The following is a 25461-nucleotide window of genomic DNA, read 5'->3' on the forward strand; positions in this document are numbered from 1 at the left end:
TACAACAAGATCTTGTAGGATGAACAATGTAAGAATGCCAAACAACATGAGGAGCAACATGAGAAACCCAAACTTTAGAAGGAATGTGAACAGTGCTAGAAGGAATGAGAATAATAGCAAGAGTTAGAAAGAAAGTGTGAAAGAACATGTAGAAGATCGTAATGAGACATTTGTTAAGGCTAAGAGTCTAGCAAGTTCACAAGTTTTGGTAGAAAAGCAGTTAAGTGAAACACTTCAAAACAAGTTGAAATCAATGATAGTGGCTAATCAAACCCTATCTACTTGAGCAACTTCTTAGCATCAGAAAATTATTTGAACCCTTTGGCGAAAGTTAAGACTTGCGCAGTTAATAGAAAGTAGACATTGATGTAAGGAAGCTATATGGTTAAGTGCGCATAAGATTTCTAGTTCATTTCTGAGTGCGTGAAGAGAAACAAGTTCTCTTGTTATCAATAACAACTTTTTGGTGTCTGCGAACTTGAGCAATTAATGTAAAAGTTAATTTGGAAGGATTTAAGGATCGAAATCGGATTTATATGTACCATTTGATCGCATGATGAGTCAAGGAGCAACCAAAGGCAATTGAATTGAGTTGGAGCGACTTTGAGAGTGTTTTCAGCAATTTACTAGCTTTTGTAGTTGAATTGTGAAGGAGTGTTGAGTAATTGTTTAAGTTAAGATGGAAGGAACTATGATTCATAATGTTGAGGTCATCCTTAGATCCAAGATGAAGTTAAACCCTATTCCACCTTTGAAAGATCATCCTACAACTGAATTTGCACAAACCCTAGACGACATGTTGTATTTGGTAGACACTGGTAGTTACACTAAGTGCAAATTTGAGATAGTAGGAGAAGGTAACATTTCAAAAGAGTTTGACAACATCTACAAGCATAATATGGCATTCAAGGAAGGCTATGGACACTTAGGTCATAATGACTTAGCAAAATACATGTTTTACTATGAGTTTGACAAGGAAGAATGGACTAAGATTATCCTGAGAAGAATTCACGACGGGAAGTTTTAGATGGGAGATAATGTAGTTAAGATATTAGCAAACTTAATCCATGAACTCACTGGTCTAAGCAATGAAGGTTCCATCCCACTGAATGAGAAGAATGTGAAGAAAACTGTAATTGAGAACACCAAATCATCATATAATGGAAGATGCATAGTTCTTAGTAAGATTAGTCAAGATGATGTGAGATTTGTGAGTAAGATCATGGCAACAAAGATATGTTCCAATTCTAGAGATGATGACATGGCAGCTGAATTTGCCCATGTAGCTTACATGATGTGTATTGAGAGATCAAAGGTTAATTTTTGTGAAATTTTAAGAGTGCAGCTGACAGAACCTGGAGAGAATCAAGAAAGTCAGTAATGGACAAGTTGGTTTTCAATCTTTGATTACCTATATGTTTTTCCACTTGTTAAGAAGATTCCCTTTCATGCCACTTTCTGAGTTGAACAACAGTGATAAGTGTCCTATGGAAAAGATCACTGATTTATATAAGAGACACCCAATCGACAAAATTGAGAGCAGTGCAAAGCTAATTATCAAGACATTTCAGACTGAGATGAAACAGAGATTCATAATTCTACCCTCTATTGTGAGAAAATTTAAGGAAGAGATATGTTTCATGGTTGTTACAGATTTTACCCAAATTGAGGCAGTTGAGCCTAGAATGTTATATGTTGACCCACTTTGATATGAGGTAGCTGAAGAGGAAGTTGAGGGATATGTGAAGACCATTATGAAATTAGAGAAAGATATTGATTTTGACAGATTTGGAACTTTTTGAGGAGAATATGCAGCTGGCTTATCAAGCTAAGCTTGAGAAGTCTGCCAAGAGAAAGGTTGAGAGCACAATGAAGAAGATTATGGAGGAATCTGAGATGACTCCACAGGAGTTTACAATAGATAAACAAACAATTTCTAGTATGAAGAAGATTGGACAAGAGAACATTCTATTTGTGCCACCATCAGAGTCAGCACTATCATTAGCTGAAGGAGTCACAGTTGCTGAACCATCAGCAAAAGTATCTACTACATCTTATGCAGCAATTGCATTAGTACAACCACATTTTATTCCACCAGTTCAACCTAGCAGAGAGGAAGAAGTATAATAGAAGTTAAATCTTCTGAAGGCACAAGGAGATCAGCGAGATTAACATAAGTAAAGCAAGAACCAGTAGAGGCCCCTAGACCTAAGAGAGTTGAGCAAATGGCTACTAGACCAAGAAAGAAAGAAAAAGTTATGATCGCCTTTGAAGGAAAGAAAATGAGAGGACATGTTGTCACTCTTGAGGTCACATGACAAGAAGAAAAGGAAGAGAGCAAAACAGAGACTGCAAGCAAAGGGAGGAAACAATGGAAGCCCAACTTTGAGAAGCTAAGTTGTATGATTATTGATGATGGAAATTTTGTACAGTTGAACAAATTTTATCACTTGTATGAGAAGATTGACAAATTTTAGTTGGAGAACGCAGTTATTAGACACTTGATCTTGTCTAACAAGAAATTTGTAGATATTCAAGATCAAATACCAAAGGACTTACATGAAAGATTAGTGAATAAGAAGAGAAGAGTAGCAGAAGAGGACAAGGCTATAAGAGAGAGGTTAATCATAAAATAATGTGAAGTAGAAAGTGATGATCACCTTGAGAGGATAATGAAAATCATTGAGCCACTGTTACGGAATAAGACAAGAGCTATCCTTATAATGGGAGGCAACTACAAAGAGACTGAGCAAGCTATTATGCAGGTGATGACTAAAGATCAGAAGACTTCAGAAGACAAAATAATGTCTTCATCTGAGCCTAGTAAAGGAGAAGGAAGCACTGTGATAGGGGGAGTTGTCCCTACTCATGTCACAACAACAGTACCGACAGAAAAGAAGGATGAAGCAGTTCCTTCACCAGCAGCAACAACAGTCACAGAGGATATAGAAATGAAGGAGGCAGAGGATAGCAGAGCAGCAGATGCACCAACAACAGCAACCCCTCAAATTATGATTGGTACAGATACAATGAATGTTGACACAACAAATATAACCATTGATACAATAGAATACCTTTTAAGGATTATGGTCCTACTGTTGACAATTTGGTAGGGTATACCAGCTCTGAGAATGAAGATGAAGATAAAGGAGAAAAGAGAGAGTCAGAGGAGGAAAGGAAGGATGATACAAAAGAAAAGAAAAATGATGAAGTGGAAAAGGATGAAGCTGATAAGGAAGAGAATAGACAGAATTTACAGTTGCAGCTAGTCACCCTAGTCAGAGATATGAGCAGAGAAACAAGAAGTTCCTCAAAGTCACCCCTTGAGACTTTGATTGCAAACATAATGGGCTCTACCACAGACCCCTGCTGAAGATTTGGAGATGGAAATGCTTAGCAAGATTTCAGCATTGGCCACTAGCAGGATGAAAGAGAAAAGCAAAGGGATAAAGGAGACCTTGGAGATTCTTGAGAAGATGACTGGGAAAATGGAAAGTTTAATGAGTATCCAGATTAATGAGGCAAATCCACAAAAATTGGCCACTAGAGTCTTGGAAGAATTTGATAGTCACTTCAAGACTATGATTGAAGTTGCTACAATCAAGGCACAAGCGGAACATGATGCAAATTTATTTAAGAAGGTATGCCAGAATATCAAGGATGATATGGTTAATTGAGATATTTGCGTTAAAGAATTGCAGAAATGTGTAAATGAAGGAAATAAAATTTATGAGAACTGTGCGCTAGCACATGAATACATGAACACCTTCACTGTACGAATCAAGATAAAAGAAGATGAGATGAAGAAAGTAACCAGTAAGCTGAAGAAGATAGATGTTCAAGTAATCCACTCGGAACAAAGGATCAATAAGCTCTATGATGAGAGGAGGACACTGGAGAGCAGTGAAGAGAAAACACTGTAGAGGTTCTCTTTGTTGAGAGAACATTTACCTTTGAAGATTGATATAGTTCAGAGGCAGCTTGAAGATTGTTTGAAAGCAAAGACATCTTATGAATAATTCAGCTATCCAGATTTTCAAGCCACTAAGTTATCATCTTATGGATTGTGTGCGCTTCTCATAGTTTCAGATTTAGTCAAAGCAACATGGACTGATGGACTAACCAACTTGAAGAGTAACTTTGCTAACTGTATTGCATTATTAAACAGTTCATCAACATGAAGAAAAGGAAAGTAGCAGTACATTTTTGCTTTGTATATAGTTTTGGCTCACCTTTGTCATTGATGTCAAAGGGGGAGAGATAGTGTATGGAAAATTGTATGTATACGTAAGGGGGAGTGTAGTACGAAAAATGTATATGTAATATGTAAAGGAGATATATGGATTTAAAGATGGTATAGATAGAAAGATGGTCCACATTTTTTAATTTTGCAATGGCCATGTGAAGAACTTCGTAGTTTTGCAATTTTTGCTTTTTGGGACTTAGCTGATCCTATATTTTGCCATCAATGTCAAAGGGGGAGATTGTTGGCAATTTGTCTAGGGTAGATGATATGAGGTTGTCATTTATGGCAACATATATTTAGTATTAAGTGAACAGATCATGAAGAGGAAGTTTTGGTATAAAGACTTAGAAAATTGTCTTAAGTATCATGAAGATTATCTATTAGCATAGGCACAATTTTGATTGGCAAGATTCACAGAGACATTATGGGCATGTGCGTCGTTACCTGGTGATGGAATAGTATGTCAGGATACCGTACCTAAGTATAGAAAGAGTTATTACGGTTTTACCAGTTGCAATTATGCACAGACAGAACAAGACAAAGATAAGGAATCAAATACTTTATGTCAAGGAATTATTTTGTTTACCAAAATAATTACTTGACTAACTAGTGACGACATCTTAGATGTTAACCCTAGGTGGGCGAAGCATAGTTTTGTATTTTGGGGCACATGTGAAAGCATAAAGGCCAACATAATAGAATATTATGGAATATTTTGGTATAAAGGAAAGATTTGAAATGTGAAGTTAATTGGGGTTATTGTGATACCTATGCTATTGTTTTGTGATGCAAACTTGACGATTACAATAGTATAAAGGCAGAGTATGAGAAGTTGGCACAACGAGCTACAAAGATCATATCATATATTGAAGATATCAGCAGTTGTAAAGAGGTTATTGTATCTATACTTTTGTATATTGATATCATTGTATATTGCATGTTTGGGCAGTGGACTCATCTTGCATACATTTTGTAATTGTAATAACAACTTCAATAGGGTTGAGGCTTCTAACAAGGCCTAGTCCTCTAACAAGGATCGAGACACTATACGGATGTAATAGACAACTAACATTGTCAATATCTATCTCAAGATACTTTTGATTAGTGGATCATTTTGTGGGTACCATCCCCACTGGGGTTTTCCCTTGGCCAAGGTTTCTCTAGTTAACAAAGTATGGTGTTATGTATTGCATTGCTCTATGGTTGTGTTTACTGTTCAACTTAATAAGTTTATTTATTTATGCAAGTTACAAGATTGTGAATGATATCCATAATTGTGCAAAAGTTTGCGGAATACTAATTCACATTCCCCCCTTCAGTATTTCCTATTTCTAACAAAAACATAAAGCATGAAGTAATACACTTAAGTATATGTCAACATGTGAAGCATTAAATAATATTCTTGAATTCATACCAAACACATAAGTCATCAAGCAACTTGCTCAAATACACACTAGACATATGAAACAGAGAGAAATATACTTGAATACACACCAAACATGTGAATCATGAAGCAATGCAGTTAGTACATGCTAAGTGAGAGTATATCATGAGGGGACACAAGTATACATTGTCAAATTTCTTCTTGACTCTTTCCCCTACAAGATGGCAAGATCATGCTTTGATAACACTTGTGATGACCCCTTTTTCTAGGTGGGTTTAGAATGGTCGTAGAATCCAAATGGACCCCCTTTAGAATTTGATTATTGGTAGAATTAATCATATTCAAATAGACTTATAAGAATCATCACTTAATACCATTAGTAATTCTGGATAATGTTAATATTCTCCATGTATTAAATCCCATAACGGATGGTAGATTTACTACTGCTCGAGTTTGGACACACTCAACTTGGGGCTCCCTCATATCTTAATCCATTTTGAGATTCTCTTGCCCCAACTTGATCGAATTATTCCTCCCCCTGTGTACACTTCCTATCCACTATGTAACTAATACAAGAGTTCTTATCGACTTATCCATGATTTACTAATAGCATTAATTATGATTATATTAGACTCAAATTATGCTTCTTTACAGTGTAGTATTTTTTCATAGGCTTCTCCTTGATAGCATAGTACGCTTAATATCAAATAGTATTGTATATAAACAGTTATAATGATACTATTAGACATTAGTGTTAATAATCTAATAACATATAGATATGTATCTTCATAATGTGTATATACGTAAATATACATTATGAACAATTATAAAATAATTCTTCATTTTATACACATTCAATAATAGATAATACTTAATTTATTATATAAATAATGATGTATAGAAATGATAAACACACCCATACCTTATTTTGCATTTCGATATTCCATGTAATCCGATGGATCTCTTTCACATTAAATTTGCCCCTTTAACCCTTGCTTAGTTGGTGGTGGGTCCCTCCGTACCTGAGTGGCATCTACAAAGTCAAGAATGGGACTTTCTTTTAATTTTGCTTTCATGCGTGTTATGCTTGGGGGTCATGTCTCATATTAAGTCTGACTCTATTGTAAACTATTCTTGGTTAGGGGTGGGTCCACATTGCCCATGTGGCACACAACTTTTTGTTCCACATCCTCCTTATGTATTCACACTCTTCTTCCTTATGTCTCCCCCAAAACCGTTCCATGTCTCCCTCCTTTTATAACTATCAAGTATCTCCTCACCTATGGGACATGTCCCCTTTAGTCTTTTGCCAGCGTGGATGATTCTGGCTGCAGTAGGCATAGCTCCCATTAAAGACGTAATACAAATGTATTGATATTATTATACTATTAATAACTGAATACAACAATGTCTATTAGTATATTGAATAGTAGTATTATAGGTATTGATGAGAATTGATTAACATTATATTATATTATTAATATTCTTCTTCTCATTAAATAAGGAATAAATAATTAATGATATATTTATATTTAAAGTAATTATATATGCATTTTGTATATAATTATATGTTCATATGTCAATACATTATATTAATAACATATTTAGGCAATCCTAGTGTAGATAATATTACCATCCTATGATGAAGAAATAGTTAATCATTCAAGTAGATCTTCTATGCATTAAGGGATATATCTGTATTATGTGTACATTAATTAGGGCTCCTGACAAGATGCATTTTGTTTCTTGTTTCTCTAGGGATTCTTTGTGGATGCACCTAAGAAGTGCCACTTGGGCCTGTTGATGCTGGTGCATGGAAAGCACCCCCATGAACATCCACAAGTTCGGGCAGTACTTCTTGGGCGCATCTACAGAGCCCTTGTGGGCACCGTTTGTTTTGCAGGTTGATATTTGAACTTGAAGTACATCTTTTTTTTCAACTCAAGGATTTTTAAAATTCTAAGACTATTGACTGAAACTTCTGGGATTTGGTGCCGCCAAAAAATTAGAAGCTTTCTTTGGCATGGGTCTTTAACCTTTGGATCTTAGTTGGCTGCATTATATTTTCTTTTGACCAGCACAAAAATTGAAGCTTCTTCCCTTCTTGGGCACATCCTTTTTCTTTATACTCTGTATTTTTGGTTCAAATGATCTTGAGCTTGCAGCAGTTGGAGATGATGAGAATGTCGATATTTTTGAGAATCCTTATGATTCTGAATGAGTGAAGTTTGAATCTGTTTAGTGAATCTTGACTCTTGACTTTTGACACTTGATTAATCAACATTGAAACATGAACCAAGTTTTGATTTTGTAATTCAAATTGCTTTGGATTTTGAACTTGAGTAATTTAGTAATTAGTTATTTCAATTTGTATATTTGTGTCTATGAAGTTCGAAGTTGAACTATTAATGGTGAAGTATCATACTATGAAATGTTTTTTCTGTATATTTTTGGATTTTCTTTGCATATATATATATATATATATATATATATATATATATATAGATATGAGTGGGTAATCAATCATATAGTGAAATATCAAACAGGTCTCGTAATTTTAACAAATTATCAATATTATTGATATTTACATAATCAACAGATTATCTGAGTTTAACACTCTGAAATAGTGACTAGTCAAATAACTATAACCACAATGTTATGAACACGATCATAACATGTATTATGATCTTCGACATTCTGGATCAACAACTTAGAGTGATCACAATACTTTCGTTATCAATGACTTTGGGCATATCCGTAACAATAACAAAAACTATCATGATAACAGGCCTATCATTTGTAAGATCGTCACCTTACAATGATTACCTTCCGAATGTATATGTTAATAAAAGATGGTCATCTTTTATTACATATATGATGCAACTATATAGAAGCATAAACTCATACATAAAATTGAAACTCAAATTCAATATTCACAATTACAATTTGATCATACCAAGTTTTCCTTTGAAGTATCCCAATTTAACCTTGGCAAGAGGTTTGGTAAGAACATCTGTTGTTTGCTCATTTGTACTTATGTACTCTAGTTTGATAATACCTCGATCCACCATATGCCTAATGTAATGATGAGGTATTTCAATATGCTTAGAAGTGGGCCTAAAATAGATTATTCCCCCTAGCCCGCCCTATAATTTTTAGGTATGGTTTGCCCCCCACTATTTTGATAGGCTTTTTAGGGGTCCCTATAATTTTTAGGTATGGCCTAGCCTATCGCCTATTGATTGATCGGTAGGTATGGGGCCCACTAAAATATAGATCGATTGTGGAAAATTGGATTTGCTGAAAGCTTGATACAACTTTGATTATTGCAGTGAATGATAGTTGGCTTCAAAGGTTTCTTGAACAACCCACTAGTAGCTTCCGCAACTATACAACTTATCTGGCTCCCATGGACGAGGCTATATATTCTGTTTCAGTGGAGCTTAAGGCAACCAAATATTGTTTCCTACTAAACCAAGAAATCATTGCAGATCCAAGGCTGAAACAACATCCTGTAGTACTCTTACGTTCAATAGAGCTGCCAGCCCAGTCAAAGTCTAAATATCCATGAAGGTTGATTTCAACTTGATTATATTTGAGTCCCATACCAATTGAACCTCTTAGATATCGTAACATGTGCTTAGCTGCCATAAGATGTATCTACTTTGGTTCACACATGAATTGACTTAATGTATTAGTTGCATAACAGATATCAGGACGAGTATTTACCAAGTACATTAGTGATCCGATGATCTGCTTGTAGTAAGTAGGATCAGTAAGTTCAGATTCAAATCCATCATTCTTCAATTTATTTTAGTTAGCTTCCATAGGAGTAATAATTGATTTACAATCTATCATTTTAAACTTAGTTAAAATATCAATAGTGTATTTTCCTTGATTTAAGAAAATGTAGTCCTCCTTTTGCCAAACTTCTAGACCTAGGAAGTAATGGAGAAGTCCTAGGTCTTTCATATCAAATTTTGCTGTTAGTTCCTATTTGCATTTAGCTATGAGATGTTCTTCACCTGTTATAAGCAAGTCATCAACATATAATACAAGAATAATCATATCATCTCCATTTATTTTAAAATATATGTTAGGATCAATTTCATTCTTGGAATACCCTAATTTTGTGAGATAGTTGTCTATTCTTTCATACCATGCCTTGGGTGCTTTTTTAAGGCCATATAGTGCGTCTTTAATTTGCACAAATGAGAGTTTTTGTTATGAGTGATGAATCCTTCTCGTTGCTCAATATGCACTTCTTTTTCAATTTCACCATTTAGGAATGTTGTTTTGACATCCATTTGATGAATCTTCCATCCTTTAGAGGCTATGATTGCTATGATGATTCTAACAGATGTGTATTGGGCAAGTGAAGCGAATGTTTCTTTATAATCAATTCCTTCCTTCTATGAGAAATCCATGAAATCCACGAACTACAAATCTGGCTTTGTATTTTTCAATGCTACCGTCAGGTGCATGCTTAATTTTGTATAGCCATTTAGAAGAAACCACTGATCTATTCTTTGGTTCGGGTACAACATCCCACACATCATTTTTTAGTATTGGATATTCTTCAACCATTGCTTCTTTCCAAGATTTGCTTGATAGGCTTCTTTGACATTTGAAGGCTCTGTTTTGATGAGTTCAAAGAGTAGTGCTATGTAGCATGATTGATTTCTTGTTTTTTTGCTTTCTCTGACTACTTCATCAAGTTCTATATGGATTTCTTCTATCATTTTTCTAGCCCAAAGTGGTCTCTTTTTGTTAGGATTTTTAGTGTTCTCTGAGTTTAAAATAATAGGTGTAATATTTTCAGCATCATTCTCCCTCTCATTCTCTACTGAATGATCCTCATTTAGTTCAATAGTAGGTTCTGTGTATGATTCATCAATGTTCTTTGAAAGATTAAAGGCAGTGTCTTCGTCAAATTTTACATCTCTACTGAGTTCAATGGTTCTTTGACCAGGGACATAGATCCTGTAACCTTTGGTTGATTCATTGTCTCCAATGAGTATACACTTATTTCCATATGGTTATAATTTTGTTATCTTTTCTTTAGGAATATGAATATAAATAGGACACTCAAATATTCTTAGGTGGCTTAAGTATGGTTTGATGCTTGTAAATACTTCTTCAGGATTTGTATTTTCCAATATTGAGTGAGGACATCTATTTTGAATATAAACTGGAGTATTAGAAGCTTTAGCCCAAAAAGAGGTATGAAGATTCTGGTCATGCATCATAGCTTTGGCTAACTCAATAATGGATTTGTTTTTTGGTTATACAACTCCATTCTGTTGAGGATTATATGGTACAAAAAACTTCCTCTTAATTCCAACAGTAATGCAAAAATCTTTAAAGATTTCAGAGATGTATTCACCTCTATTATCTAATCTTAGAGTTTTGATTTTCTATCTAGGTTGATTTTCAACTAGGGCTTTGAATTCTTTGAATTTAGATAATACTTCAATTGATTTCTTTTTTTTAAGAAAGCAAATCCAAGTTCTCCTAGAATAGTCATCTTCATCTATAAAAATCACATAATATAGGCATCTATTTAGGTAAGGTATAGATATTGGACCACATAGATCAATATGAATAAGTTCAAGTACAGACTTCGATTTGTGTACACTTTTAGGAAAGGATGTCTTTGTGTTTTTGCTTAGGGCACATCCTTTGCAAATGCCTAAATGATCAGGTTTGAGGCTAAGTAACCCTTTTACAATATTTCCTATCAAAGATAATGCACGGAAATGAAGGTGACCTAGTCTTCTATGCCAAATTTCATTTGTGTTTTATGTTTTATGATTCAGAGCTAAATTTTGTGGGTTACAAAGTTTATATAAACTTCCATCTCTAAATCCAATAGATATAGCTTTTTTGATATTTGAATTCTTTGGCCAAGATAGAACTATGTCTTCTTGGAAGGTGATTCGATACCCTTGATTAGTAAGATTGGAGATAGAGACCAAATTTCTTTTTATACCAGGTACAAATAAAACATTTTTATGTTGTAGAGTAATACCTGAATGTGGTTGAATTGAACATGAACCAATACCTTTAACCGGGTGTGTAGAGTTGTCTCCAATGGTTACTTCTTCAAAGGAGTATCCTTTGAAGCTTTCAAATTTATCTCTAAACCTTGTAATATGATGTGATGCTCCACTCTCTATAATCCAAGTATCTCTGTTGGCGTTTAATTCACTTGAGAGTGCTAGATTAAATCATAAATGCAAGGTTTTTTTCTTTTTCATCTTTTTCTTCTTTGATTTCTGCTAGGGCTGCTTGAATTTTCGTTCATTTAGGACAAAAGTTACGATTGTGATCAAATTTGTCACATTTGAAACATTGTACTTTTGACCAATCTTGTTTCTTGTATGATTTGTTGAATTCCTTTGTATTTCGTTTGAATTTACCTTTCTTTTCTTTATTGTGTTAGCTTGAAGAGCTTGAATGTCTCCCTCTTGATTTATGCTAATTCCTTTGGAAACTAATCTTGACTCTTCTTGAGTGCATTCATTTTTGAGTAGTTCAAATTTAGGGAAGATCAGGTCGAGAGCTTAGACCATGAATAAAAGCTTCTCAAGATAGTGGTAGTCCTTTTAAGGCTATGATGCTAAGTTCTTTGTCATCTACTTGATTCCAATTGTCGCAAGTTGATCTTTCAATTCAGAGATTCTTAAGAAATAAGGCGTAATTGATTCTCCATCGTTCAATTTGATATATAGGAGATCTTGCTTTAATGTTAGCAATCTACTAGTGTTGTTGATTTCGAAAGTATTCTTGATTGTAGAAAACAGCTCTCAAGCAGTTTTAAGACTAGATATAGAGGGGAGAATGTGATCCTTCACAGAATCCATAATAATCTTCATGGCTTTGTTGTTGCGCTCTTCCATGTTGTTTTATTTGGATCGTCTTCTAGTATTGGTTTATTTGACTCTATGTATTCTTCTAACTCCATCTCTCGTAGTAGAATCATAACTCGAATTTTCCATGATGAATAATTTGATGCTCCTTCAAGTCTATCTTCTAACCTTACGGGATTCACCATTTTGGATTTGAAGGTATTTAAAATCGGATATTAATAATTCTGAGATTAATAATTCTGAGATCGAGTTTCTCTATCAGGATGGGCTCGATACCATGTAAATGTTTTCAGGACCTCTGATAGACAAACTGATATATGTTATTGGGTGGGAAATAGTTATCAGACGGTGGAACCTACCGCCCTACTGATATATGTTATTGTATCTGATTTGAATCCCTAATATATGTGACAGGAGTCTAGTAATATCTGTAGTTCACAAACTGTAATATATGGAATGTATAACCTGCTGTAACTTATTAGTTCAATATTGCTGGAGGAAGACTAATGCAGTGCCACTTTTTTTGGTGATTAGATTACACCAGCGATCTGAAATATATATGGGAGAGAAGAGGTGCATGTCTCATAGGGACATGACTTTACGTGGCCAATGGCCACATAGAGTCATGGCTCTATGGGCCATGCACTTCTAATTCAATGTTTAACAAACTCCCAATAACAATAAACTCCTGATAACAATAATCGCTCAGGTGTCATACTAATTGGGTCCCTGAAACAAAAGGGTTATAAAACAATAAAGTCAGATTCAATCAAGGATATAATACCCCGATCATATCAGAATTTGATATAACAAGTATGAATGATTTCTCTAATATGTAAACAATAATATGTGTGTGTGTGTGTGTGTGTGTGTGTGAGAGAGAGAGAGAGAGAGAGAGAGAGAGAGAGAGAGAGAGAGAGAGAGAGAGAGCATGAATGAATGCATAAAGAGAATCATATAATACAGCACTTCTTCTGCTGCTATATTTAAAAATATCTACCCATAGATGAGTAGGGTGTAAACATTTTGATAAAAGCCCCTAGCAAATGAAAGTTTGAAATATTAAGAGATAAGCTGGGTTTGATTTGAATACCTTCCTTACCAAGAGGGAGTGATGGATTTCTGGGCCACTAGTTGTTCTTGCGTGCAGAATTTAAGCAGAGATTTGTCTTATTTTTAGACTTTGTCTTCTTTTGCTGGGCACTGAAATCTGATTTTTGGAATTTTTGGGCAAACTTGGCCACTTTGTTCCTGTTTTTCTAGTGCTTGATGGCTAGACTTTTGATTTGTCATTTTTTAATGAGCTTCAATGTAATGAATAAGGTAAGAAGAAGCTCTGATTTACAGTGATTTTCTTTTGATTTGGTGTGCGCAACTTTGATGCTTTTTCTTAACCACAGGCACCCACTTTTGTCTAACAAACATTCAGAATATTTTTGTTTAATCTTTCAGACTGCAAATGATTCTGTTTGAAATTTGTTTACTGACCTTTTTTGGTCCTGTCAGCAGTGTGTGTGTAGGTTAATGTATTCAAAATCAGCAGTTTTGATAAAAGCTAAACTTAGACAGTTTAGGTCAATTTTAAGTGCTGAATGTACATATCACTGTTCGAAATTCAGTATAGTCTAGCTGGAAAGGCCAATTTTGAGGGTTCATGCCATCTAGAGGAATCAGAACTTGAGGCCGTTTTAGTCATGCTTGTTGTTTCTCAAATGGAGAGAATCTCTTTTCTGGGAACATTGTCAATGAGAAAATCTTATGTCCTCGATTCCCTATGATGTTTAAGGGCCACCACGATCTCGTAAAATGATCTGCCCCCCACCACCAAGATAGAGTAGGGCTACAGTTGACAGTAGGTTTGGCAGAGGTTGATGCTCCATACAGGTCGCACCACTGCTCCTCTATAGCCTGGAAAAGTGCGGTATGTTCACCCCATAGAGAACCATAAAATTGTAGGGCAAGCACCCAGCATGAAGCCCTGGAAAATTATATAATCTCTATCCTATTGAAGAAATAGAATATGCAAATTTTAGATTTTCAAGCATAAAATAGGGAATCTGGCTTGATGCTCCAGATCTGTGTTTGATTAGGTCCAGGGTGATTATAGGTTGGCCTCTGTGTATCTTGCAGAACATGTTTCCTCATGTGTATGCTGATATGTTTCTTGTTTGGGTGCAAGGTTTTGGTATTTTGTCATTTTCATAATTGGTAGTCTCTTGATACAGGGTGTCTTGTCCTGTCCATGCTTCTGTTATGAAGGCTGTCATTTAGAAAAATAAGTAGTTTTTATATATGTTCATTGAATGTAGTCTTGTACCTTGGTGTAACATCAAATGTCGAACTACCTTATCTTCTAATATTGTTCTTTTTAATTAGGGTAAGTTGCGTTTAAGGGGTTCTGCATAATTGATCAAAGCACCGAGTCCATATGTGGAGACCCAAGTTTGAATCCCAAGGGGACATCTAGTATGAAAATTATCTAGTATGGAATTTTAAGTTGCGACTCTTGGTCTTCTTGGTTCCGTAGTTGGTTTCTAATGTGAACAAGGTTTCTGAATAAATGGATTTCTAAGTCCTGACTTTTGGCTTTCCATAGGTGGTTCCTATTGTGCTTTCTTGAAAGGAGATAATATTAGTAACATGGTTGTGCTTGCGAGAGCTTGTATTGGTTTCATGTTGATGCCTGTATGAGGAGAACATCGTAAATGATTAGCAATGCAAAAAACATAGGTTAAGTGGTCATGTTGATTATTAGGGAGATCTTCTGCCTCCACTGATACAATTTTACTTAGCTGAAGCTACTTTTCCATTCTTCATTGGATATATAAATCATGAAAAGTGCCTCTTTGCCATTTAAAACATGGCCTGCTATAACAGAACTTGCATCACTGAATTTGAAAGGCCTTTGTATTATATGCCCTTTATGTAATTGGAAATATTCTTTTTGTGAGACAAGGATTACACAAGGGACAAATATATAGAACATAAGCACCAGCCTCAGAAAAAAAATGACAGAGCAAAACATGAGGAACCTGAAAAGCAGCAAGCATCTTAAATGTTTTTCTTAACCAACTTCACAACTGCCCGAAGGCGTATGGTAAAAAGAGTTAGCTTCATAGAAAAAGAAAAATGGATAAGGTCAAGCTACTGAAGTACATTAATAACCATAACTAAGATGGCTATCCTTCAACTAAGTTATTGTCAGTAGCTGGTGGAGAGTATTTATCTCTAGCTCCCTCTTAATTATTCTTTTCCTGGCTGTCTAATACTTTAGTGTTTCTTATCTGTCATTTGTGCCTGACTGGTTTCCTTTTATTCTTTGGTTTCCTGCGAAGTCTTGCATTCTCACTCAGAAGCTTCTGTAACTAGGTTCTCATTCTCCGTATTTCTTTTTTTATAGCATTAGCTCTATTATCTTGTCAGTTGTATAAGACTTTCATCTGACGGTAAATTTATTTTTGTCTTCAGCACGGGAAGAAGGTGTTATGTGGTTCTCAAGAGGGAGTGCTGCTTCTATATTCATGGGGCTATTTTAATGACTGCAGGTCAGTATCTGGATTATTATGAATTCTAAATAATGACAGGCTTATTTATTTCATCCTAGTCTTTATATATGACAATTCTTCACTTTCGGGTTGCAGTGATCGTTTTGTTGGACATCCCAGTTCAGTAGACGCTTTGCTTAAAGTGAGATTTGTCTGCAGTGTGTAACTCATAAATTCTTGTTTTTCAGTTCAATTACTTAATGTTTTGGATATTTAGCCACAACATATTGACATTTTTGTGTCATTTATGCTGCTTAGAGTTTTCTCCACGTCTTAACAAGATATATTTTTATTTGGCAGTTAGATGAAGATACCCTGTTAACTGGATCAAGTGATGGAATTATCAGGTGCGACACCTTTGAAAGCAGTAGTAACTTATTCATATAATTTTTCTTCCGAATAGTGTATTTACATATTTGGCATTCTCAATGCCTAACATGTCATGAACTCTACGTACTTTCCTTAATATTTTTGTAAGGACTTCAAACTTCCACATTTGACGAGTCCAAAGAAAAATGCTTCTGGATATATTGCCAGTGCAAAGTTTTTTAGAAGAATTCTTTGGAAGTATTTGTATTTGCAGTATTTTTGGAAGCCCTTTTCCTTTGACATTTTTTTCTTATTGTATATTGAGGATTGTCTTTAATTTTTCCAAATTTCTTTATCTTCTTTTCATACAAGATTGCTATTCTTATCAGGGTTGTCTCAATACTTCCCAACAAAATGATTGGTGTTATAGGAGAGCATGGAAACTACCCAATTGAGCGCCTTGGTATTATCTATATCTTTGTGTTGCAATTGCTTTTTAATTCAAATTATAATAACCTAACTTATCTCTTTTTTGATGCATCAACAGCATTTTCGTGTGACCAGAAGGTTCTTGGCAGTGCCTCACATGATCATGTTTTAAAGGTTGGTGGATTCTTTTAGTTAAATGTGAATAGGGAACCTTGATCACCTTGTAAGGTTAATTGCATCTCTGTGATCAACTTAGAGAAAGATGTTCAAATTACATAGTTTATGTATTTTTTTTTTTGTTCTGGGCATTGCCCTTTGAATGTCACTATATGCATCAGCCTTTCTTGGAGCCTTTGATTACCATGTAAGATTCATTGCATCTCTTTGATCCACTTAGAGAAATATTTTCAAATTTCATAATTTGATGCATTGTTTTTGTTCTGGACATTCCCGTTTTGAATGCCATTATATGCATTTGCATTTCTTGGAGCCTTTGATTACCATGTAAGGTTAATTGCATCTCTATGATCAACTTAGAGAAAGATTTTCAAATTACATAGTTTGATGCATTTTTTTTGCTCTAGACATTCCCCATTGAATGCCTTTATATGCAATAGTCTTTTCTATATATTGTTCTAGACAGTTTTAGTGTATTGACCAGCTTAGTAAATTTTACAATGTTGGATCCCTTTAGTCTGTTTGTTTAGCATTACTTGGGTAAGCAATTTTGTTTAATAAATATTCCAGTTCAATGTTTTATTTTCACTAGTTCCTATCACCTTAGACACCTAGCTAAGCTCTTTGTATTGAATCTTATCGTAGTTAACAACCATTGGGCTATCTTTGTAAACTCTCTAGTTTCTGAACTGTTTGTTACCTCTTTTTTGAGAGTACCTTATTACATTTGTTTTTCTTTTGTTAAAGCTTTGGGATGCTAAATACCTTCACGAAGATGATGAAACTAGAGTTGAAGCAAAGGAAGTTGGTAATGGTGCAATTGAAGACATGGATTTAGATGTTGATGTTGCGAAAAAGGGACATGGTATGATAATTCTAGAAGTCTTGATCAACTTTCCAAGTTTAAATTTGTTAGCATATTAATTGGTTTCTTTTCATTGTAAGTAGTTTGAGAGTACTTGGGTGTATCTACTATATACTTGAGCTCTAAAACAACCTAGTTTGATTAAGTTGCTTTCTACAGTATACTCAGTTCAGTATGTATTTGAAAAGATATCATCAAAGGTTGCACCTTTTATATAACCTTATTAGGATCAACTCATTCTAAGCTAGGGAATCATCAAGCTAGATCAATCTATACAATAGTAGCATTACTTGGGATCAGATTTGACTATATAAACCAAAACTATGTTTTTAATTCAATAAATTTTGAAAATAAAGAATACTGAAGTATTCATTAAATAGAGACAAAAATGTTTTTTCACCTTCATGTCAAATAAATTGCAGAGACAAAAAGTGAATAGAACGAGTCATAGGAAACATGGAATTTGTTGAATAATGTTACTGACTACAATTCAAAAAGCATACTTTGATTTTATTTTGAAGATCAAATTGAGAGATCAAGTGTAACTCAGAAGTTAGAACTAACTAGAACTTAGAATTGACTATAACTCAATTTGATTTGTATAATCCTAGTTTAGAATAAATTATTGATTATAATAATATGTTATTATATTATAACAAGTAATCTGTCGTAAAATCTGAGCAATCATCTTGAAGAAGAATAGAACAGGGCACTTGGAGATGACTTAATGGTCACATTGTTGATAAAAAAGTATCATACATCTCTTTAATTTACAAGGTTGCACAGTGATGAGGGTACTTGGGTACTTACTACTTGGGGTACGAGTACAACTATTTTTCAAAATACTTACTACTTAGGGTATGAGTACAAGTATTTTTTAAAATAGGGATGGAGGTAATTGGGTACGTCATTTTTTTTATATAGTTTAATATTTATAGAAAATCTGTAAATCAGAGTCCCTCTTAGGGAGGATAACCACAAGATCATATATTACCTCAATGTAATATAACAATATCTTTGATCAGAAGATATTCAACATTTTGATGTCACATTTGATATCATGAGTATTGGCCTCCAAAATATCAACAAATGTCAATCTCATATGACATTCACCATGTACTCTTTCAGCAGTGGCCTCCTGAATGTCAAGTTGCAAGATATTCACCAAGTACTGAGTAATGGTCTCTTGAATGTCATCGCATATGATATTCACCAAGTACTCTGTGTAATGGCCTCCTGAACATCAATTTGTATAACATTCACTAGAGTGATGAGGGCATCAATGTCTTAGTGCTAGGGCAAAGGTGACTAGGGCCAATTGCAAATTAAAGATGTGGGTAGCTGTGGAGAAACAAAGAAGTCAGTTGAAAACCATGACTATAGCAAGGCAAAATTTCTTCTCACGTGCATGTTGAAATAATGGAAAATGGCAGGGTCAGGAAGTAGTTAGAATTAAACAAAATCAACCTAACATGAGGCGGGACCATTCACCAATTATGACCAAAGTGCTTGGACTCTTTTGAGCAATTGAAAAATATATATTTGCTGCTAAGCAATGGCCAGTTTTCCTAATATGAGAAGTACTTAAGAAGAACCATTCAGAAGCTTGGACTTATTTTACTAGGTAATCTAAGCACCATGAACTTATTCGTAAGCAATGGACTTATTTGTTAGTGTGCACAGACCTCATCAGTGATGATAAAAAAGGAGGCAACTTTGGTCTAGCAATTCTCAAGTCAAATGACAAGACCTAATTTTAATAATGCATGTAGTTGATCTTGAAACTCGTTTAGTTTATTCAGAGGCACATTAAATCCAAGACTAAAGCTTAAAAGTGGAAAGCACACTACCATTAAAATTTAATGGCTTATACTGTATTTTTTGGGTTCCTTTTGTAGTCTTAAGAAACTTCTTTTCCACCTGTTAGTCAGACCTGGATCCAAGTTGGATTTCTTTAAGTCCCAAGAAGTTTTCCTTACGACACAAATTATGTCCAGAAATTCAGCTCTCTGTTCTGCTTTTGTTTCATCGTAACAATTGATTTATGGAATTTGTCGAGTCCATGAAAACCCACCGAGTTGTGTAGGTTAAAAAGTTTTTGAAGTTGAGGAAACAAGGTTAAAAACTCATCAATAAATAATTACTGACAAGTTAATATTGAAATCATCATCAAGAAGCCTTGTAAGATGTTTTTAACTTTTTATGACTTTATCATTACTCTCTAATTGCACGCATTCTCCAGGATTGTCATGACATGAGTGTGTTAAGAAAAACTCTTCTAGTTTAAATATGACAACTATTTACATGTCAAAATATCAATTTTAATAAATATAAACATAAAAAATCAAAATTATATATAAGCTATAAAATTAAATAATTAAAAAAGAAAAAACTGAATCTTTCATTTTATAATTACAATATATAGCGAATATATTTTTTAACTTCAGTAGAGAGCAAGAATAATTAATTGAGATCAGAAATATATTATGCAATTGTAAACTATTCTTCTTGATGATATTTTAATAACGAATTTTAAAATATAAATGTAAGTAATCAAATTATTATAAAATAGTATAAGATAACCAATGTAAAGACAATAAAATTTTAATTTTTTTTTATTTAGTAAACCAAATTTAAATAGAATAAAATAATTTTATTCAGTCTCCATCCTGTATGTCAACTCTAAATGTGTACATTCGTTAAATTGTTCAACTACTGTATAGGTAGTTGTGTTTGAATTACAGCATTTTATTCTTTCTACATTTATTTCAGAGCATATGTTGCCACGATTTGTTTCCTTATGTGACTTTTCACCTCTTCTATAATGGCAGGATCCAAGAGAAAGAGGAAATCGGAAAAGGCTCAAACGTTGTCTCAAAAGCAGACCTCTGATTTTTTTGCAGATATATAATCATAACTCTGATATTTCCCCTCGACAATCTCTTTGTTTTGGATTTGTATTTTTACAGATTTGAGTAGTTTGGAAAGATTGAGTCTTTCCTTTGTTCTAGCGTAATCCGGCTGCGAGGAATCCTTCTGAATACTCTATTTCGGGAGGAAGGCAGATAAATTTTGCTGTATGTCTGTGATCTGTGTATTTTGAAGCAAATGCCACCCAAGATATTACATTGCTGTGAAACTTTGTTCATAAGAAGTTTCTAAAGCTCGTTGATTTCTCCTCTTTTTTGATAATTATATTATTGTATTGGGCAGAAGTGCTGCTGCCGTCAAATTCTTTTGTAAAAGTCATCTGACATCAGGATAGAGAACCCAATAGTTGGGCAATCCATGTTGGTGGGCTTTCTGTCTTTTGTGCCGGCATGCGCTAAAGATATTTAAATACTATTTATATGTATGTTTTGAATGAATATCTAATAGTATTTTCTAGGTTTTTTTTCAGTGCTTAGTATCTATTATTTTAAGTACTGAATCCTGCTCAGCTTTTGGGTTATTCCAACTACTTATGCTCTTTCCCTCTCTTATTACCTCTGTTTGTAGTTTGGTCTTTTGTCCGTTAAGACTGGTAGTCTTGTGGACGTCATTAAAACTTTTTATTTCTTTTTTCTTTTCATTTCAATTCTGCGAGAGTTTAGAGACTCATGTAGCTTAGCACTTCCACGAAGAATACTGCGTTCATCAACGCCATTTATTATCCTGAATCTGTCTTATTAAGATTGCAAAATCGTTCTGTTCATTAAGATTTTATTTTCGTTTATCCTGATTTACTCTTTTTTGAACTACAAATATTGAATGATTTCAGAACAAATGTTTGCGGTCCCGAGAAGAGCACGGTCTTAAAGAAATGTCTGCAGCATAATACTGGTTTAAATATTTGAAAGAAGTTTGAATTTATTTTATTTATTTAAAGAACTTATTTTAGTATTCTTTAATTTTTTTATATAATCTGTTTTTTAAAATTTTTTTTATTTTTGTTTGAAGAGTTTTTATATGTTATTAGTAAACAATATGGGTATAAATATTTGAAAGAAGTTTGAATTTAATTTAATTAACTTTAAAGAATTATTTTATCATCTTTACTAGCAGTTGCACACTTTTGTGCTTGCAACGATAAGTCGATAAATGTTCGATAATAAAATTATTTTTAAAAATATAATCATATATGAACAAATTAGATTATTAATTATTTTCAATATAAATAACATAATATTTACTAAAAAATTTTAAACGGATTAATAAATATTATTTTAAAGATTTAATTTATCAAAAATGAAAAAAATAAAATTTAAAATAACCCTATCAAAAAAGTAATTATGAAAAATTGATAAGAAAAATGCAAAAAAATAACTAGGCAAGAGCCTACACCATAATGGTAAATTGTGAGCTTTTTATTGAAGAGGTCTTGAGTTTGAACTCACTCGTGTTTAATAAATAATAATTAATCTTGGCTTTGGCTTCTTACCGATAAAAATAAAATAAAAAAATAACTACTTTTCAATTATAGATATGAAAATCATAAGTAATTTTTTTAAAAAATAAATAAGAAAAGAAAAATTATAGTTAAAAGTGAAGATTTAAAAAATAATATGATGTGAACAAATTAAATTATTAATAATTTTAAATTTAAATAACATAATATTTACTAAAACCTTTTAAATAGATTAATAAATATTATTTATTTAAATTTAATTTATGAAAAATAAATTATTTAAAAAATCAAATAAAAAAATATTTAAAGAAAAATTAGATTAATATAAAAAATAAATAAAATAATTTTAAAACTAAAATTTAAATCAATTAAAAAAAATCAAAAGTTAAATAAATAGAAACCACAAAATGAGCTAATGTGAGATCACAAGTAATTATTTTTTAAATATATAAGAAAAGAAAAATAATAGTTAAAAGTGGAGATCCAAAATATAATCATATGTGAACAAATTAGATTATTAATAATTTTTAATCTAAATAATATAATATTTGAGAAAATTTTATAAATAGATAAATAAATATTATTTATTTAAATCTAATCGATCAAATATGAAAAAACAACCATTTATAACAAAATCATAAAAAAATCAATTATGAAAAATTCATAGGAGAAATACAAAAAGAAAAAGAAAAAATAATGTCTTTAACAAATATTCTATTGATTAAACAAATTATAGAAACTAAAAAATAATATTTAAAAACTAATATCTAAATCAATTTTAAAAATCAAAAGTTAAATAAATAGAGATCATAACATGAGCTAATGTGGAGATAACAATTAAATAGAAAAATAAAAAAAAGTAGTTAAAAGTGGAGATAACAACTAATAAATATCAAAACAAGAGTTAAAAGTGAAGTGAGATAAAAACTGATCGGAAAATAATAATCGAATTTTTTTATAATTTTTTGATCAAACTGACAACTTTTCCGACCAAATGACAACTTTTCTTGACCAATACACAATTTTTCCATTACGAATGCAATTTCTGGAAACGAAATTCCCACAAATCGCTTATCGGTTAAATTATTTTATTATTAAATTTATATAATTTTTTTTTTGAATTTATTTATTTAAAGAATGTTATATTTTGTTAATAAATTTTAAAAATTCTTTTATTTTATATTTTAGATAATTATTTTATTTCGAAGTGTAGTAAATATAATGTTATTATGCTACATTTAAATTTAAATTTATTAAGTTGTAGTTATTTGACTTCTAAATGATTAAAACATAGTAGGAATTTGACTTCTATATGAAAGTTTAGACACTCCTTTATTTTTTAAGAAATTTATAGTTTTGTTAAATGTTAAAATAAATATTTTGCAAAGTTATAGAATAATAAATCAAGGATAAAATAAGATTTGAATATCATATTATCTCATCATTCTCAAGTATAAGATGAATAATAATAATCTTAATACAATTTCTAGGGTGTGTACAAACAATTGACTTTACTAATATTATCATGTAAGGGAATAGCCACATACTACACAAAATTTGGATTAATTTTACTAATTCACGAGGGATTTGTCATATACTACATAAAATCCAAATTAAATAAATAGAGAAATGAATAGAACAATTTGTTTATATATATGTCTAAATGTGGACTAATGCACCAAAATGGGCATTAATCCAAATTATATGGACTTAATTGAAATGCATGAAGAACAAGGCTTATAGATTTGATTGGTCAATGTACACAAAAAAAAGTTATCTTGTCATTTCAATGGCATCTTTTGAGTTAAAACTCATTGAGCCATATTTTATGAGTTAAGATTTACATGAATACATCATGAACATGAATGGTCTTTTTCTCATTGATCCATATTTTATGTGTCGAGGTTCACATGGTTCACTTGGAATTTGTAACATCTAGACATATTTAAAAGCATAATGCATTAAGACTTCTCAAGAGCACAATGTCTTGTACTTCTTTCACAATGTTTTTGATAATGGTGTTTTCTCAAAGACCAAGCTTAGTTTGTTGTCCCATTTATAATTTCTTAAGCAATTTTTGTTCCTAATGAACCATTCATTATGGGGTCAATTACCTCATTGTGTAGGAAAACCAAGAATAGCCAAATGAAAACTTTAGAATCTAGAAGTTGATTACCTAATGTTTTAGGCCTTTGAGTACATATTCCCAACACATAAATTTGGACTATAGTGGTCTAGATTTGATCTCCATTAAACTTTTATCTTTTATTTTTTCAAAGCTTTTTTTATTACTATAGTAAATGTTTGGCTAATGTTGGTGTTTAGAAACACTTTCAAGGGAGTTTTTATACTTCGTTTTGCTTATAAAAGATTAAATTGTAATGTTAATTTATGATCCACATGCATGCTAAATGATGTTTTAAAATGGATTATAGATATTATCCTTATATACAACTTTGGTGGTAAAAGTGAAACATTTCACATAATGACTATTTAGAATGGTTGGGTTAGCTTAATTTTGAATTTCAATATAAAAATTTCCATTGACCTATGTAAACCACAATTTCAAACTACTAATTTAACTATTTTAAGCATTCTTCCAAAACACATCAAATAATTGCTAAAATGAAATAGGAGTAAATAGTGCTGATCAATCACAAAATCAACATATATAACACACTTATTTTGCACATGGAAACCCTCAATTATAGGGAGAAAACACGATGGGGATGATACCTACATGCCTTCCAATGTAGTAAAAAGGTTTTCCTTGTTAGGAGCTACAAGTACCCTTTCTAGGGGTTTACCATATTAGGAGTACAATAAAGATCTTCTAGGATCTACATCACTATAGGATTTATAACTCATTTTGGGAGTCCACCTTGTTAAAGGATTTACACAAAGAGATCGGTTAAGGTCCACCCAAATAAGATATTTCCCTCATTGCAACTGTTAAGAAATAACAAGCTGAGTGATCTGTTACAATTATTGCATGCCTATCAAATCCTTTCTGCTCAATTCATTTTGTAACTTCTCTCTACTCAATCTCTTTTTCACACCTTGATTGCACCCTCTATAATCAAAAAATATCTCACTACAATTTGCTCTCTCACATTGCTTTTCGCTTCAAACACCAACATAAAAATACTTTTTCTTTTTGTCACTTTATCTTCATTGTCTATTCAAATTACACACTTGTCATACTCAAATCACATGTAATTCACATATCCCTATGTACCTAATACAT

At 32.6% G+C, this 25461-nt stretch overlaps 1 protein-coding gene across 1 annotated transcript in view; it reads left to right on the forward strand.

Annotated features, from left to right (window-relative positions):
- Window positions 1-21226, forward strand: part of WDR55 (transducin family protein / WD-40 repeat family protein) — a 96645-nt gene extending 75419 nt beyond the window's left edge. The window contains exons 9-15 of the mRNA XM_089798165.1: window positions 15971-16047; window positions 16144-16189; window positions 16348-16394; window positions 16746-16819; window positions 16904-16959; window positions 17710-17827; window positions 20659-21226. Of these exons, the coding sequence (XP_089654291.1) occupies window positions 15971-16047; window positions 16144-16189; window positions 16348-16394; window positions 16746-16819; window positions 16904-16959; window positions 17710-17827; window positions 20659-20738 (498 nt within the window). The 3' untranslated portion in view covers window positions 20739-21226. The remainder of the gene's footprint in view (window positions 1-15970; window positions 16048-16143; window positions 16190-16347; window positions 16395-16745; window positions 16820-16903; window positions 16960-17709; window positions 17828-20658) is intronic.
- The last annotated feature ends 4235 nt before the right edge of the window (window positions 21227-25461 follow it).

Source organism: Cupressus sempervirens, chromosome 8 (assembly GCF_028749045.1).
Source record: "Cupressus sempervirens isolate cs-2001-9-10 chromosome 8, ASM2874904v1, whole genome shotgun sequence".
NCBI classification, from domain to species: Eukaryota; Viridiplantae; Streptophyta; class Pinopsida; order Cupressales; family Cupressaceae; genus Cupressus; species Cupressus sempervirens.